At 37.9% G+C, this 18,578-nt stretch overlaps 2 protein-coding genes across 4 annotated transcripts; both read right to left on the reverse strand.

Moving 5' to 3' along the window:
* Nucleotides 1-3,392: 3,392 nt before the first annotated feature.
* cep78 (centrosomal protein 78) lies at nt 3,393-14,817 on the reverse strand. Of its 3 annotated transcripts, none has more exons than XM_010778309.1 (16): nt 14,280-14,817; nt 12,789-13,057; nt 12,458-12,633; nt 12,124-12,196; nt 11,918-12,021; nt 11,588-11,762; nt 11,358-11,471; nt 10,921-10,985; nt 10,337-10,439; nt 9,725-9,842; nt 9,488-9,530; nt 9,208-9,357; nt 8,686-8,763; nt 7,936-8,117; nt 4,707-4,839; nt 3,393-4,231 (listed from the first exon to the last, which is right to left on the reverse strand). In XM_010778309.1, the coding sequence occupies exons 2-16, from the start codon at nt 13,048-13,050 to the stop codon at nt 3,800-3,802; spliced, it is 2,208 nt and encodes a 735-aa protein (XP_010776611.1). In that variant the 5' UTR covers nt 13,051-13,057; nt 14,280-14,817; the 3' UTR covers nt 3,393-3,799. The 3 variants fall into 3 exon arrangements, with proteins under 3 accessions (XP_010776611.1, XP_010776610.1, XP_010776612.1); XM_010778308.1 differs by having other exon boundaries at nt 14,267-14,817; XM_010778310.1 differs by lacking the exon at nt 12,789-13,057 and having other exon boundaries at nt 14,267-14,817.
* Nucleotides 14,818-15,190: 373 nt separating this feature from the next.
* gp1bb (glycoprotein Ib platelet subunit beta) lies at nt 15,191-18,375 on the reverse strand. Its single transcript, XM_010778311.1, has 2 exons — nt 18,276-18,375; nt 15,191-16,763 (listed from the first exon to the last, which is right to left on the reverse strand). The coding sequence occupies exon 2, from the start codon at nt 16,750-16,752 to the stop codon at nt 16,144-16,146; it is 609 nt and encodes a 202-aa protein (XP_010776613.1). The 5' UTR covers nt 16,753-16,763; nt 18,276-18,375; the 3' UTR covers nt 15,191-16,143.
* Between the last annotated feature and the right edge of the window lie 203 nt (nt 18,376-18,578).

An 18,578-nucleotide genomic window follows, 5' to 3' on the forward strand; every position in this document is an offset into this window, starting at 1 on the left:
TTGCTTGTCAGATCTCCTTGATTGTTGTTTCAAGCACAAGAAAATAAACCACCAGGACATTTTGTCAGTCCAGCTGCATTTTTGTGACATTTAAAATGAAAATGTTACAACCCTCGGTTTCACTGCCTTTATTGATCTTTCTTAGAGACCGTTTTATTTTTTTACATCCACCCTTTTGTTCAAAATGGACAGTTTGTGCAAACAACAATATACGTCAGTAGTCACATTTCGTCATTATTTGCCTTTGCTGAGAGCACACAGTGTGCCAGGGAGGTGAGATTGATAGATAACTCTCCTCAGGTTAACTCTGTACCAGGTCAATTGTGGGATGGCCTGCAGAGTGTTATATAATATTAATTGCCCTACCCTTTATCCTAATACACTGATATTTAGATCAAGTGAGTGATAGTGATGCTTCCTATCTAATGATTCATCCATCAATAAAACAAAGCAATCCATAACAAAATATTTCCAGTTGCTGACTCAACATAAATAAAATTGAGCGTCTTGTATTAAAACAAGGACTCTGTTTACAGACTGCAGATTAAAATGTGAATTAAACATCTAATGAAAAACATCATTACATTATTTATCAAAATACAGGGTAGGGTTTTTCTTTAAAGCTGCATCAATTATGCTCTTCTTAATAAAATACTATCTTTTTATCTTTACATTTCGAAGGGCACACACTTCTGATTAGATACACACTGATGTTGAGGTTGGACACTGGTGACTTGACAATTGTGTCCATATAAGTATATTTGAATATGTTTGATTCTTTACCATTTCTTACCGTGTGTTTTATCTGTATTTAATTACTTTTAAGCGTGTGGTTGTCAGTTGGCTCTATTTTAAAAGATGCTATTGTAATATTTGTATGTGTATATAGATTGGGTGCTCCTTGCTGCATTTGAATTTACATGAACAAACATCTCCTCTTTTACTGCATGCGACTATTTCTTTTATTGATTTGATGTCTTTTGTGTTAATGAGCAACACTACTTTCATGTGTGAGGGATCTATATCAGTTTATTTGAATAAACGCCAATGCAGTTCATTGTGCTGATTATTTGGCGCCATTACTGATCACATTCTTCAGGCCTCTTTTATAACACACAGTAACTGCAGCTAATATAACTCATATTTGAATATTCCTATAAAAGTTATATTTGTGTGTTATTTTTCATATAAGATATTTGTTTTTCTTTCATGTGACATTTACCTGTTGAACTTATGAAGTGTGAATGCCCTTTTTGTTTGTCACTTTGGTCAACAGGAATGCGTAATGACTGTCATTTTCTCTCAGTGGAGATGTTGATCTTGGAGGAAACCTTTTTCCGGACCAGATGGAAAAAGGATTGGCATGTATTAAAAACAAAGGCTTACGATTATGTCTCGGAAGTATTTGGCAGTGTGTCAGTTTCGGTGTTGTGTTTTTGTTGTGACAGCTTTATCAAATCTTCTCCATTTGGGTTTGTTTTCATCTCTGTCCCCTTTTGCTTGCCTTCTCACACACTGCTCTCTTTTATCCCTGCTATTGTTCTTTCCATATCTGAGGAGCAGCTTTAGTGATGGCAGAGATCATAAACCATTACAGAAGTTTTCAAACTGTTTCCTCTAACCCTTTACTCTGTTCTTGCAGTGCTGAGATTAAAAGTGCCAAGTATAGTGGGGGACTGTGTCCTGAAATGATAACCACAAACATTTTCTAGGACACCGAAAGAATCGGAAGATCTTTCATGATTCCCTTATCGAAGCGGCTTCAGTACATTGATAGTGAAACACTCATTCATACAGCGGATTGTACGTAGTACTATCAACATTGTGTGGCATGACTGCCCATTGTTTTCTGCAGGAGAGTATTAAAGCCCTTGCTCTGCTCCCTCATAGCCTTAATTTTTCAAATACGCCCATTAAAAGGTTTTTCCAAAGCAGATCACTCCTCACACAGATCTAAACTCCACAGAGTCATTTATTACTCACACAAGGTTCAAGAAATGTAAAGGAGGAACTTCACTTGATGCTAAAAATGCTGAGAACATTAAGAGCACCACATCCTGGGGTTTCAGCACCCAGTGACTCAGTGTTGGCTCCTGTCCAGCAGCTCATATTTTCGGTTTGGTCGTCATGCTTTTACTTTTGTTATAAAGCTAACTTCGCTTCCAGTCTGACCCTGTAATATTCCTTGTTCCTGTTATTAATAGATTTTGTGAAACAGAAATACAAGTTGAGAAGGGTCATCAAGGCAAACTGAAATAGCAATGTTCTTTATAGGCCCCTATAAGGTTACATTTAAGACATTAGTCAACAGAGGCTATAGTGGTCATAGCAGGCCAAGGCAGGCTGGCACAGCAACATTCAGCAGTGGTGCTTTTTGTTTATGGATTTAAATGGAGAAAAGTGCAGGCTTTTTTCAAAATGTATAGCACTATGATTTGTTGCACCTAACCTAAATTCCACAACCATACTCTTATCTGACTTTTGGGGAAACTGCTACAGCAATAATGGGTCAGTCAAAAGTGACTCGTGATAGCAACCGTCCAATAAATGAGTAGTTGTTTCTTATCATGCCATTAAAAATCCCTGACTTCCGCCACACATTGTCCACGGACAACATAGTCCAACCCTGGCTGATGTACACTCAAGTGCCCATGAAACTGAGAAACTGAGGTAACAAATGGCGAATACATTTTCATCCAAAACTATATTCTTACTACAAACCTCTATACCAGTCTGGAAAATATCAGAACATAATTAGCAGGTAGGTGTCCGAGGAAAGTTACTACCAAGAACAGGTGCAAAAAAACCGAAAAGATTAGGACACTGAGGTCTTTACAATTGCAGTACCTCTAGTCACCGTTTCAAAGAGCTGTACTTTTTACTGCTCACTTTTAACGGAAAACACATTGTCCAATAGTACACTGTGTTCTCAAAAGTCCTGCTTTGCTCACCAATCCTCGTCCCTCAGGACAAAGCACCAAAAGAGGGAGTAAACAATAAAATGTAGAAAACAGATTGTGGGCCTGATGCATGTTCTGCATCAAGAAATATTATAATATATATACATTATGCAGTGTGATGGTGCATTCCACACATTTCCCTCTTTGTAGTGACAGAAATAGTTTGTTATTCAATTAAGAAGCTTAAAAACACATTTGAAATATGTTTATTCAACTTTTTCAATTTTAGGGAAGTGCAAAATATCACAATTGATAAGAAGACTTTTTTTATTATTAAATATCTATCAAAAATCTCTAAAAAATATGTTCTAAATTAGCCATAAAAAAGTAATAGTACACATTCATTTACTGAAAGCTCCCATGAATTGGCATTTTAAGATTATTTTCCTCTGAGTTTTGATGGGTTCCCACAGGAATGACATTAAGAGGTACTTGATATGCAAAAACAACTCGTGACTTGATTTAATTTCGAAAACCCAAATATTTTCTTGCACATTTTGTTCAATGAACTTTTTTAACTGTAGATACCACCAAATCAGTTTACTAACCATACATTGGATTATTTTATTTTTTAAATATGTGTCTCAATTAATAACACATTTTAATTTGGTGGGATATTCAACAACCTGTGCTTTGGCTAGAATGCAACAAGATGTTTAATTGACTAACTCTGGTCTTGCTTCTCCCAAAGATTAAAAACAAAAAATATGTAACAGAATGAGTGGGTCAGAAAGACTCATTGTCTGAACTCCCCCCCCAGGACCCTCCCCTCTGACCCCGACTCACCTGCTGACACTAGCCTCCCCTTCCCCCTCCTGCTGCTCGACCTCGCTGACCCCTCAGTCAGCCTTGTCACTGATAATGTCACTAACACTTGATCTTACGGACAGTCCACCATGAGAGCCGTTGCTATGGAGAGAGTGACTGTGTGCATAGCTGTATCTATGGGAGCCGCTGCTTCTGGGAGAGTTGCTGTTGCTCTTAGGATGGCCTGACTGGAAGGTTTTGCCAAAGGAAACCTTATCGAAGGATATTTGGCTACGGAAACTGTTCTCAGAACCTGAGTCCTGCTGGGTGTCAGGCTTTGAAAAATGATCTGGTTCCTCTTCCCCTCCGACACAAGGGTCTCCTGCAGGTCCAGAGGCATGATGGGAGGTCAGCACATCTCCTAGCCTGTCTTCATGCAAAAACTCCCTGACAGAGGGTGGCGATCTGGGCATCGTGCGGTCAGGCAGTCTGACATGAGGAGCGGGCGAGATGCGTACGTCTACCTAAAATCAGAAATTGCATGTTTGATGAGAAAGATGTTGTGGTATATTAAACAAACCACTTCATTAATGGGATGCAGGCTATGAATAAAGTGCTACTTCCAGAAAATAGACAAACTTAGGAACTATAACAACACTATATGATACAGGACAAGCGCCTCATGGAGGACCTTGAAAGAAAAGTTGCTGGTCTCAAAAATATAAATAATCAAATTTGACATGATTTTATATACTGTAATAGGTCAAATTAATCCATGTCACGTCATGCAGTTCGAAAACATTACAATTCAGTTTACAGTGTGTTGTGGTGATTCATCCTTTTAACCAAAGTGTCATATTTGCCCTATACTGTATATAGAATTCATGGTCTAAATTCCTAAGCTACAAATGTAATAATACCAATACTGAAGTTATAACCCAATCACATTTCCCTTGCAATTGTAAAACATGTCCTATACATTGCTTTGTAATGCCTTACCAAAGAGGGAGCATCAGTCTTCTTCCAACCGTCCCCATACTCCCCTCGTCCTAAAGTAGAGCAGAGCTGAGGTCTCCTCGGAGGATGGAAGTCTGACTTGTCAATTCCAGCCATTGAGGCTAATTGGCCGAGACTACAAAAAAACAAAGAAGAGGTTAAATTAATTAGAGTTAAGGAAAGTGCACATGCATTTCATTCACACCCGATAGTCATTTTAGAAACTGACCTGGTAAAAAGTAAAACATTTCTTACATATAGGTTGCTGTGCTCAACCTGATAAATAAAATGGCAGTGAGACGCTACGTACGATTAATAACTTCACGATACACTGGTGAATGAGGCGTATTCAAACCCCACTCATTCAGTAAAAAAAAAAGATACAAAAAAGGAAACATCCACAACAGCCCACTCAAGAGGAAAAAACTTCAGGGGAGTAAAATAGTTTCTATATTACATCCATATATGTATGTAATGTGCTATTCGGGGGCTAAAAGGCTAATATAAATTAAAGCTCTATGCTCTGTCATGGTGAAACTCATCCGGTCAAAATGAAAGTATCTTTTAAACTGGGCACAGCACCATGTTTCTAAATGGAGCATCAGAACAAGTAGACTTCTGTTTTTAAAGGGCATCTCAGAACGAAACAGAAATCCAACAAAGTGACAGTAAGTAGTCTGTTTACAAACGTAGCCCATCCAATAAATAGATGGAGATAAACATCTGACCCCGGAGTCAGTGATAGGATGTGCTTTTAAGCTTTTGAGTCTTTATGAATACAGAAAGGGTTTACTTGACTGTTTCACTTTGACATCTGAGGTCATCATGCAGTCCAGTATGATGGACCATCAACCAGCCAACTTTGAGATGATCGAAATGTAGAGCAAATCGAATAACACTAAATGTATTATCTTATACCTTAATATTGCAATTATACTGTAAGGTTGACTGGTTGATTTGTGCATTGACAAAATATTCACACAATCTAAAAAATCTTGTTGAATAATCACAAGTAGTAATCAGCAGTGAAGCCAGGCTTCAACACGTGTATTTCGGTTTATTCAAAGCATTCATTTTGTTATTCTACGGTATTGTTGTTTTATAGTTATTTGTTAATGCAACCCAATTTGTGTTCTTTGAAATTGAAAAGGATATTGCATTGTGTTTGTTACTTTCATTGCAGTTGTATATGTCTTCAGTGTAATTTGGCTTGGCTTCCTATTTTGTATGGACATGCTTTTATTTTGAAGGAGAGTTAGCGCTGTTGACAGGAAGTTGTTGTTGTTATGAAAACAACGTGACGGAGAAAAGGAGCGGGGATTAACGGAGAAAAGTAATATCTACATATAAAGAATGAGAAAGTAAAGGATAAAGTTTATAGTTAAGTGTTAGCACCCCCCGAAGAGGCACAAGCTCTAACGTTGATATTGGAGATTTCAATCAATTCAATTTGTCAGCCGCAGTGCAGCGCAGCTGACAAACCCGAATAACAAATTGAAAACCGAATAGTAGGCCAACGACCGAATATTTGGATATTCGGGTACAGCCCTAAAATATATCAAGACAAAAAGTGAGCGAATACTTTTTCCTGAAACTTTCAGAATCTCTTTACACAGAGGGGGGACATGTTTATGCATAAAATACATGAAAAAGTGGATTTTGCATAATAGGTGACCTTTAAAGTGTCATAAAGCAATGTTTGAAAAAACATCCTTAATAGACAGTGTTATCAGCTTATTACTGATATGTTAGTCAACTAAGTGGACTAGCAGACTCCGAGCGCACTGAGTATCACATAAAGTTGTGCACAATGTTCACTCATCCCTTATCTTGTAGCACTCGTTTAGCCCACCCATTTGTGGAAGAAAGATATCTATCCTGCTAGATGTTTAACTTTTGTATCTTCTATAATCTATACATTCAATTTTGTGCTGAGCAGGTAGGGTTGACTTGGCTTGTCTGAGCTCATTTGCTTTAAAAGAAAAGTCCTGTTGTTTTATAATGAGAGTTGGGGAGAGCCGTTAGGAGTAAACCATACATTGTTATTTTTGTAAAGATCTATATACTATACCTGAATACCTATTTAATAATTTGCTAAATCTCATCTGCAAAAACAATGATCTGATTATATTGTAGTCCCCTAACTGGTGTTCAACTAAATGTACACTTTGGGTTGTAGTACGGTGGAAGCGGCTGTGTTTTATTTATGCAGCAAACCCAGCAATTGCAGCTGTACACTGTTGATGCAAGTAAATGCAGGTAACAAAGATGGCTGCACAGCAAGGCTTTGTCACCTTTTTACTGATATTCACTTTATGGCCAAAGTAAAAAAACGAGACAGAATCTGATAATGGCCATTGACAATGACAATGCAACTGATCAAAGCAACACATTTAAAACATAGGTAGATAAGGACTGAATGAAAATAATAAAAGGCTTAAATTAATGAATGATAACTAGTGGACGTCTCAAAGTGAAAGCATTGTATCAGAATGAAACTCTCCTACAGAAAAAAGGGAACAAATAGACCACTCTTTTGAAAGGGCATCCCAGAATCAAACAGAGATCCAACTATTCATTTACAGGAAGCAGTCGGTTTACAAAGATATCCTGGCACTCTGGGTGTGTGCACTAGAGCCACATCTTCCCCTCAGTCATGTGGCAGGATCCCTTCATCACATTACTCTTTTGCACCATCATTTACAAGCTCTCAAAATACTTTGCTTTTTCACTTTGATTTCTGATCATCTTCATCTACAAAACATGATGTGGTTTTTACATACACAAGGTCTAAGTCTATGTTACTAAGCTCTAGTTTTGAAATATTTAAAAAATATATTGTCAATGAATGACTTTTGGGCAGTTTTTAAACCATTGGCCAACAAAATGTAAGGCATCACCTTGGTTTCGATTACCTAATAGACGTTTACCTAAAAATATAATAAATTGATTGATAATAACAATGGTCCCGGAAGAAATGATACGAAAACTAAATCTGATAAAGAAAAATATGACAATAAAAGTTAAATTAGTTCAAAAACAAGAATGAAACTCCTTTGTGACTCATCAAGTCAGCAAGTGTGAAAAACCAACATCATATGATGGCAGAGCGGAATTTCCACAGATATCTTATGTAATTGAAAGTCACAAGGCTATATAACAATTATTTAAACCACAGACACCCAAAAACAATTTGGCAATGTCCAATTGAACAATGGAAAAGAGTTCTGACCCAGCATCCTTGAGGAGATCCAGGAAGGCATGGAACTTTGTGAATGAGCTCTCGAAGCTCTCCAGGACGGCCTCATCTTCCAGAGCACTGACGGCCGCTGGAGCTGAAGCAGAGCCGGTGGCAGCCAACGCCTCCGAGAGGGAGAGGTTGTTGTCACGGAGACGGGCATTGTCCAACTCGTACTGCACAGAAATAAGAAAGAAATAGAGAATAAAAGAGCATAAGGAAGCCAGTCTTTTGATGGTTCATTTCCAAAACTACTTTACACAGTTCTGTAACTTAGACCTGTGACAAACATGACATAATTGGGAGAAGTAAGTGTCCCCTTTTGAGTGGCCCTTGAGCACAGCACCGGACCCCTACTCTGCTCCACTGTAATACCTGCTGACTGCCCTAATACTAGGACGGGTTAAATGCAGAGGCTACATTTCACTATGTGTTCGGTGCTGTGTACACAGTTGATGCTATAATGAGGATTTGATTTCAATCTTTATTTACTGTTGTCTACGATCTAAGGACATTTCAGGCTGAACAATAAACACTTTAGAGTTAAACGACCATAATTATCCAAGGGCTGCTTCAGTGTGGCTGACCAACACCTAAACTATATAATGCTAGTGTGGAGTCTAAATTCTGCTATGTGATAGCAGAAAGCTCGGCACAGACAAGATTCCAGTTGCAAAAGAGGAAAACTGAAGAAAAATAAATGGGGGAGAAAATCATATGTTATTATTTTGAGATCATCATTACCTCCATGAGCCTTGACTCAGCTCTCAGTCTGGCTCTGCGCTCCTCTGCCAGTCTCAGACGACATTCTTTTAGCTCCATCTGCAGGGCGTAAAACACACACGGATATACAGCATGTTCCCAGTGCTTCATAGTAGGGATGCCAGCGATTATTCGATTATTCGAATATTCGTTACAGTCTCCATAATCGAAAATTATTTTTAAAAATCGATTTTATTGATATATTTTTTTATTATTATTTATGTTTTTTTTTTTTTTCCTGGCTTAGTTTCAACCAAAATATAGACTAATGCTAATAATAGTAATAGTATTAACAATTGTAAATGGCCATTGGTCACACCACCAGTTTGTTTTACTGTAAACTTTGGATCGATAATCGATTATTATTCGCCAGGGCTGTCCGATTTTGATCATGGTCAGTTTCTGGCATCCCTAAGTCATAGTAAGATTAGCACTTGTCTTACATACAAAACTTTTAAAAGCTCAAATAACATCCAAGCTGTTTGTTAGCCTGATGTGACCAACCTGTAAATGGTTCAACTTCCGCTCAGTGTCCTGGAGATGAGGAGAAGATGGTCTCTGCTCCACTTCCAAGACTAATTCTTCATCTTCCACTTCCTCATAGTCATCTGCCTCTGAATCCGTCTCCATAGTAACTTTCACGGTAGCTGCACCCTAATGACAAACCATTAAGTTGAAAAAAACGATTTGTCTGCTGTATGCTTTACACGGTTATTATGATACATTTGAATTTGTTTTGTAGCTTCTACAGTTACACACTGTATATAAACAAAAGAAAACTCACCTCAAAGCTTTGATCCATCACACAAACTCCAGGAGGAAAACCTCTGGAACAAAGGCATCAAACAGAATATTAGTGTAGAGTGCCATCACAGCGAAACCAGGCGAATGCCATGGAAATAAAGGAGGTACGTTTATTTCGGGATGGTTCAGGGGACATGTTGAGAGAATGAAGCCAAAACAGTTTTATCATTTAAAAAATGATGCAAGAGTGTTGATTGGTTTGCCAACATCTCCTCACCTCTGGCGTTCAGCTCGTGCAGCAGCTCGCCAAGGTACACACTCTGAGCGGGAATAAGGCTTCTGGGTCGGAGCAGCGTCTGAACTCCCTCCTCTGGGAGATGGTCCTTTACGAGGGGCTGCACCAGAAAGACAGCCCTGTTAACAACTGGACATTCATGGGAGAGCTTTGAGCCACACAGGGATGGCTATCACAAGCAAAAGAGAAGAAAGGCTAATGAGTCCAGTTGAAAACATTTGTTGTATATCTATCAGTTATTGAGACAGAAATATGGCACATACATACATCTTTTGCTTTTGAAATGTATTAGAGGGTATTCACTGCAAGGGGAATCAAAATGGTTGACTTTCTACCAAGGAACTACATAATTATCCCATCTATATAAAAGGTAGACTTGTTGTTAAAACCTTTTTTTCAAGGACATCCAACCCATATCAACAATTTTTTGAATTGCAGAACAAAGATAGAAGAGGAAGAAGTTCATACCATGTCTCCAGATTACTTTAAAGCCAAAAGGTAACAAAGAAAACAGGTAAGTATGAAATAAAAAAAGGTATCTCAAACGCAACAAAAGAGATCCAACACTGAAGGTTGTGCAATGTATTCATTTACCTATCCTAAATGTAGTTTTCCCCCTGGCTGTGCTGGGTACAACTCTCCTCTTAGGAGCAGACGCTCTCTGTGGCTCTGAGGCTGCAGGCTTGATCCAGCAGTACTGTAGTACAACATGAGGAGAATACAAGCCATGACCACAACTTTGCTACAAAGAAGAAGCAAGCATGCACTCTGCATTTGGAAATAATTTGATATATCCTAAAAGAAGGTCGGCTGAGATGCATTGCACAAACAATTATTTTTAATGGCTTGGGTGGCACTGCTCGGGAGCGAAGGGGGGGGGGGTTTATTTATTTATTTTTATTATATACTATTTTGTATGTTCTTTCCCACTATGACTATGTATGTCATTAAGTATAGTATTCCTGTCATGATATGTTTTTCTTTTTATTATTTCTTGTTGGCTGTTGTGTTTGTCTTCTATGTTGAAAAAGGGAAGCATTATTTCCACCCCAAAGAAGTCTGTACTATTGCTATGCTTGTATGCTTCTTCTCAATACAAATATTTGAAACAAGCAAGCATGCAACAACACCACTCATTCATTAAGACCCTGAATAAAGACATTAGCTGAGTCACTCACCTCTGAAGACTGTCCGTCAGCATTCATCAGTACTTTCTCTAGAACTGTTTTAATTAGAACCTTGTCTGTGAAAAAACAAAACATTCATTAAGGTGAAATATTTCTCCAAAGATTGATGATTTTTTGTTTTCAGTTATGCTTTCAGATTGGATAACAATTATAGTAACAACTAATTATATTATTTTAGAGAAGCTATTGCATTTTTTGCTATGGAAAAACTACATACTTCATACTTGGTTAGAATAAGTATGCCATTGGGAAGCAGCTAAATAAACATCCAACAGAGCACTAGCTTCATCTAGAGGCCAAAATTCTTATTACACCTACACGTACTGTGTGAAAAAAATACACTTATCATTTATTATATTGTCCAAAGTTTTCTCCTGTGTGAAAAACATCTAGAATATCATATAAGTTTGATTTTGGAAGCTTCTTACCAATTAAAGGGTTGCTACGGATGTCCAGCACACAAAGGGCAGAATTTGTTTTCAAGGCTTCCAGCAACCGGCGAGCCCCTTCGTTGGACAGACCACACCTCTGTAGGTCAACAGCTGTTCAACCAATCACAAAACAACATCGAACGTGAGCACAATGCCTGCCAAAACAGCAACAAAACACGCTTTGCTTTGTCTCATTGTTATTCTGTCAGACCCACACACCGACTCACCTTTAACCCAGAGGTCCTCTGCCAGTTCATGAGCAAGAGCAGCAGCGCCCCGGTCCCCGATCAAGGTGTTACAGTTCAGTGTGACACGGCGCAGACCTCCCATACCCTCAAACTGAGGATGACGATACCTCAGAGACTCTGCCCATGCAGTACCATGCCTCTGCATTCCCTGATGCTGAGAGGAACAATTGCATTCATATACAATTCTCTTTTTAAATACAGGTACATTTTTAGAAGGGTCTGGGTTTACAATTATTTAATAATCACTACAGAAGATAGAACACATTCAATATAGTTTGCCAGTAACATCTCAAATGTGAGATGTTGCACCTTGATGATGTTGGCCATATGCTCTGCCCCTCTCCAGGTGAGATGACATCCTGTAAAGTCTACCGTCCTGATGCTTGAAGAATACTTCACACTTTGGCAAATAACTGAAACAGAGGAAAATGTAAGTTACAAATACATCATGCTCACATACTTCACGGTCTAGTGAAGGAAATATGAATAATAAATAATACTTTGAATATACAAACCCTCTAAGCCTTCGTCAGAGATTGGACAGTTAGCCAGAGATAGGTTTTCCAAGGAAACACTTTTTGCAAAACCCTGGAAGAGAATATAATTGTCTCATTATTCTTTCAATCCTAAACAGAGCTTCTATCAATATTCAGGTTTTCTGTCATGCACATCAATATGTTAGGTTTTCTCATCCTAGGTATCAGTAGTCAACACCAATTACGGTAAACAGGGTTATATTTCAACACAGATTGCAAATTTGCTTAGTGCCTGTCTCTGTATACTGTAAGTGAAACATCAACAATGAAATGGTTGAAACTTTACTCTTTGCACTTCAAATCATAGATGTACCTTTGTCAATGTGATGAGGTCCCTTTCTCTCAGCGGAAGTCCATTAAGCTGCAGAGTCTTCAGGTTAGGAGAGACAGTCAGACACTCTCTCAGGGCCTTGCACAGTTTAAATGTCATGTCCTTAGAGCGAAAGGCTGGGATCCTCTTCCTGAGACAAGACTTATAGAACCTTTTGTCTGGAATTGGTGGCGATATGATTAATGTTCATTTACAAAATTGGACATTCAGGTTTTGAAATAAACTATATTTGAAAAACATGATTAATTAAGAGGTCAAAACAGCAGTTATTCCCACTATCACTTGGTGCGCCAGGATTAATGTGTTGCCTTACCTGTATCTCCAGAAGCCATACTAGCTTGGTATGTGCTACTTATTGCAATGTGATGTAAGTGTTTGTTGATGCAAATAGAGTTTAAAATCGGGGGCCAGTCAGTGAGTCTGACCCGGTCTCCATTAAAGTCCAGTATTCCTTTGCCCAGGTTCATTTTGACAGCAGGGAGAGGGACTGACTCCTGTCTGGCACAGGCAGAGTCATAGAAGGCCAAAAAGTCCTGGCCCCCCCGCCCCCGAATGTGAGCACTGTCTTGAACCATCTTGGACCTGGAATAAATATATTTTTGAAAAGAAATTAAAAAGCGTTTCAACAGTCAGAATAATTCAAGGTTAATAATGCCATGAGATTGTGTCTTCTACTTTTACTACTATTAAAACTTGATTAGAAATGTCTACAGTATAATGTTTTTTTAAAGTCACATTAGTACATATTCTGATATCTGACACCAAAAAGGGTGACCCCATATAAGAAGGGTAACTACATTTGATAAGTGTTAGCTAAACAAGTAGTAGGGATAAATATTGGGAGTAGTTCAGAGTCAATACCAATTATATGCAGTCAATTAACATTTCCTCAATAGCCAGTGGTGGGATGTTGTGAGGTACATTTACTCAGGTACTGTGCTTAAGTACAATTCTGAAAAACTTGCACTCTACTTGAGGATTCGCATTTTATGCAAATTTATACTTGCACTACACTACATTTTGAAAGCCAATGTTGTACTTTTTTCTCCAAAAAATGTATTTGAAAGCTTTAGTTACTATTACTATAAGTGAATACAAATCAACTCATAAACAAACATAGATAGGCTATATTAATATAAATTAGATCCTAACTTATATTATTAATATACCTTTATGTTTGTTTATTATTGCAGTACACAAAGTCAATTACATTTGCTCTACATTTACGAGTTGTTATAAAGACATTAATGCATAATAATAATCTGTAATTTAATATATGATTCTGAAATGGGCCAAATGGGTACAAATGTTGGCAGCACTTGAGTATATTTTGATGCCACTGCTTTTATACTATTACTTGAGTAATATTTTGATTGTAAAACGTTGAATTGTAACGGAGTAGTTTTAAAATGAAGTAATGCTACTTACTTACTTAAGTAACAAATCTGAGTACTTTTACCACCAATGTCCACAGCTGACCTCCCGTTAAAGATGACAGACTTCAGTGTAACATCTGAACATCAATGTTAGACTTAACAGTACACACTAAGAGATGGTTTGGTTGGTTAGTAGTAAGTATATGCCACTACTTTTAGACTTGTAATTAGTAGTAATTAAACAAAGTGGGAATTTAGAGTGCAGACAACCAGAGGCAAGTGGCGTTAGCAAGCTAAGCTCGTAGCAACCGTTGGTAGTGAAGGAAAGTGTCAGGCGGTAACTAACAAGTCGTAAACAGTCTTTAGCTGCACTTTCATACACTATTAAATAACATTTATAAACATTAAGACATACCTTCCACATATACCTGAAGGCTCTGTCTTTGTGGCACTGCTCCCTCGTTTGTTCTTGAATACTGACTGACAACTTATGTTATTGTTAGAGATGTGGATGAGTGCTCAAAAGTGGCGCTGTTGTGTTGTGCGGTTCATATGCGGTGAAGGCTCGCCTCTTCCTCTCCTCTTCCTCACTGTGTGCTGCCACCTACCGGGGCGGAGGTACAGTGGATATATGAGAGCACATAAATGCATCAATATTTATAATGCAATAATTTTATTTAAATGTCGTATTTGACTATATGCAATTTGGTCACCAAGAAGGGTCAACAGAAAAACGCCATTTTGTTTGGTGTATTTCATATTTTAGACGTGTACAAGTTTATCTAGCAAAACAAGTTAATGTTTTAGCATTTTGGGCGTGGATTATTTTATATTTCATTGATGAAAATATCCTCCAATTCTTGATGACCCAAATATGTTTTATGAAATTATAATGCATTTAGAAAAACATAATGCAAATGTCAGACATAACAAACAATTCATGGAGGAGTCAATTTCCAACATAACCCTTTTTTTCAGTCGTCAGTTGAATTTTTTATTTTATATCACTTCATTTACCAATTTATAATATTAATAAATACACATTGTAAGCATGTTTGATGAGTCCAACTGTGCACCACAGTTCAACCAATTGCTTTATTACTTTAATCAACATTATTAGTGAACTGACAAATTACATGTGTATATGTCCACCAGACAGTACTGGCAAGTTTATTTTACAACTTAAATGTATTTTTCAGTACATTCAATAGTCACCACAGTTTAATACCCATATTTCAGGACTCTAATCAAACGTAAAATATTTAAAAATAATATCATCCAATACAGAAGCCCATCTCAAACTCAAATAACAACATTAATCCTCAAAAACCCAGTATTGGTCGAACTTTAGTGCAGATCTTTGTTTTTTACACTTTAAAATACTGCTATCCTACTAAAATGCTGTACAAATCAGATTTATTTTGTAATAAAGAAACATTTTCCGAGTAAAAAAATATTTTATTGAAAAAAAAAAAATTGAATTTTTTTCTTCCCTTTATTATTCAATATCGCGATAAATACCGTACCGTGGACTTGTTATCGCGATATTATCGTACCGAGAGTTTTGGGTATTGTTACATCCCTAATTTACATCGTTCTTTTTATAGACTATTTCTACAGTGGTATAGGATGGATGGTCCATGGATACACAGATGGTTGACACATTTAAGAAAAAATAAATAAAGTGTAGTAGTCAGGTGTTCACGAATCTCCAGTTACAGAGCTAAATACCCTTCCACTTTTTCTTCGGCTTGTTTGGAAGCATCTGCAATTCTGTTATGATTCACTATACAGGGTTTCTTTTAATTTGTAATTTGCTTGCACAGATTTTGACACAATGGGCCCCTTTGCACAGACATGCAGAAAACTCCACCACCTCCCCAACATAATAGCAAAACACCCAGACTTTAAAGTTGTTTATCCTGTTTTTGTTGTTTTGTGTCTCTTTTTTGAAGCTATCTTCTGTCGGTGGTTGTTTTGCATCTCTTTATGGTAATTTTGTACTCTTTGTATTCATTTTATGTCTCTTTGTGATCATTTTGAGTTTCTTCCTGGTTTGTACATGTCTCTTTAAATTACATTTTATATATGAAGTCAATAGGGGCCCCTGACACTTTTGGGCCCTGGGTCTGAGCCCTGTGGGCCCATTCATTTATCCACCAATGTCTGCCTGTGCACAAATTAAATTTGGATTCTGAAAAACCAAAACAATAAATACATATTCTTTCCAGTGTTTGAATAAATAAACCGATATCCTTCATTACTTTGGATCTAACAAACCACTGCAGCAGGTCAGATATTGCCGTAGATGTTATCCCTCAGACCCTCCCCAAATGTGAAGTTCTCCTCCGAGGTTCTCCTTGCCTCTTTGAAGAGCCTCTCGAACCTTCTCAGAAACACGATGAGAGCCACGAGCAGAGCCGCCTGCACCACCACAAACACAAACAGACACACCTGCGAGGCCAGAGCCAGGTCGCAGTACCAGTAGTGGCAGGACTCCAGGACCTCCTTCTCCGTTAAATACACCACCAGCCGCCCCCTCAGGCCGGGGGGGGAGCTGCAGTTGACGCCCAGATGTGACATGAGGGAGATGGGCTGACGCAGCAGCCAGGCGCGCAGATAGAGGACGCCACAGTCACACTCCCAGGGGTTTCCATGTAGAGAGACGGAGCGGAGAGAGGTCAAATCCTCCAGGAGCCCGTTAGGGAGGTGGGTCAGCCGGTTGTTGTGGAGGAAGAGGGAGGTGGTCCCTGTCGGGAAACTGGTGGGCAGCGAGGAAGAGGTGAGAGACCTGCTGCTACAATCCACCTGACCACCATGACATGAGCAAAGTTGAGGGCAGGCGAATGACCTTTGACCTCCAAACAAGGGGAGCAGACACAGGAGCAGAAGCCCCTTCATGGTACCAATCACTGGAGAGAAGAGAACAAAGATTCATGTGTACCCAAGTGAACATTTGAGACTTGAGTATTTCTGACCCATGCTACTTCCTGCTTTGACTACTTTTTGCAGGCAAATACTGTACTTTTGACTTCATAATGTTAATATGACAACATCGGTTACTTTGCAGTTATATTTGTAACTCAAAATATTATCAACAAATAATCATTATCATCAGTAAGGACAAGATAATACTTTGACCCAAGGGGAAGAACATTATAAGCTAGACAGTAATCAAATAATAAACCAAGTTTTGGAACCTTTTGCATAAGGAGTGGGTCATTTTACTTGAAAACTTTGAATGCACAGTTTTCCACCACAGTGGGATGCATTTACTTGAGTAAAGGGTAATTATTCAAATACTGGTAACTTGGATACATTTTATGTTTTACATTAGACAAAAAGGAAAAAAAAGAAGTAGCAAATGCTTGTTGTACCTCTTGTTAATCTGTAGGAACACTTAAAAACAGGCACACGGTCTGCTCTTGACTGTATGTTATCTATCTTTTGAGAAAAAAATAAGTGATAATTCAGCTGTCACTGGAGGGAATATGCAGGTTTAGCCAGACATCAACCAGTACCATAAGCTATATTAAACAAGTTTGCAAAAAACTAAACTTTAATATTCCGCATTGCTGACTGGCATATCAATTAAGGTAAAAGTAGGCAAATGTAGTGTCAAGGTAATGACTTCACATTGGAACAGTGTTATCTAAACACAGATAAATTACATTCATGTACTTATTAATATTTATTTGGAGTGTTATTGAACACTGTTTTATTGATGTTTATTATGTAGTTCAAGAGCTGTTTGAATCTAAAATGATGAGAAAAACAATGAAGTTGTTCTTCAGTCGATCCAATCATTATGAAACTTAAAGCCCTTAATTGTATGTCAGCTCTGTGGTTCTTAGGATGTACTTTGTGTTGTTGAGTGAAGGTGAAGGTTTTTTAATTGTTTTTCTGCCATATATTCTCTCAGATCACAACACCAACATTATACAATTTACTGAAACGTAGTACTGTGTTGATATCATTGGTTCAATACATAACATACACAAGGAACATTTGACAACCCAAAGCATGCTTTCAGATGTATTTTTATCTAACTCATTGTGTCTTCTCTTAATCAAAATCTCAACCCTGAGGTCAGGACATTCCAGTCTGTGGCCGAGACCCCATGGGAGAACCCTTGATAAACAAATAGGGCATAAAGCACTGACACCGTGTGTAGATTTAGGTGGGATACTATTTTTAAACTAATCTTTTACATTCTGTTTCCACTCCTTTAAAATAGTAGTTCTGCCAAACTGGATTTGACAGCTTTTTTTAATTACCATATTTTATTTTTGCATTATTGTTCTACTGATATTGTCCTTTGCATCAGAAATAAGGTTACATTAAATTGAGCCAGGAAACAATTGTTTAGCATCAGTAATATTAAGAAAGATACAGAACTAAAATGTTTTAGGAGAGTCATTTACCTTCAGTGCTGCGTGTCTTCAGGAGTGGACTGTGTTTCCCTGTGTGTGTGTGTGTGTGTGTGTGTGTGTGTGTGTGTGTGTGTGTGTGTGTGTGTGTGTGTGTGTGTGTGTGTGAGCCAGCTGCCACCAACTGATAAAGACCTCTGACAAATATGAACACGCACAAAGACGTCTAATAGGACATGGAAAGTATCTCCAACAACTTTTTATCTTAGCGGTTGTTATTTTTTAATGAATTAGGAAGTTCACTGGAAAATATGTTTGGTAAACTGAGTGATTGTTCACTTTAAAGTTTCCTAGAAC

This window comes from Notothenia coriiceps, unplaced genomic scaffold (genome assembly GCF_000735185.1).
Source record: "Notothenia coriiceps isolate Sejong01 unplaced genomic scaffold, NC01 NC01_scaffold00019000, whole genome shotgun sequence".
In the NCBI taxonomy this organism is placed as follows: domain Eukaryota; kingdom Metazoa; phylum Chordata; class Actinopteri; order Perciformes; family Nototheniidae; genus Notothenia; species Notothenia coriiceps.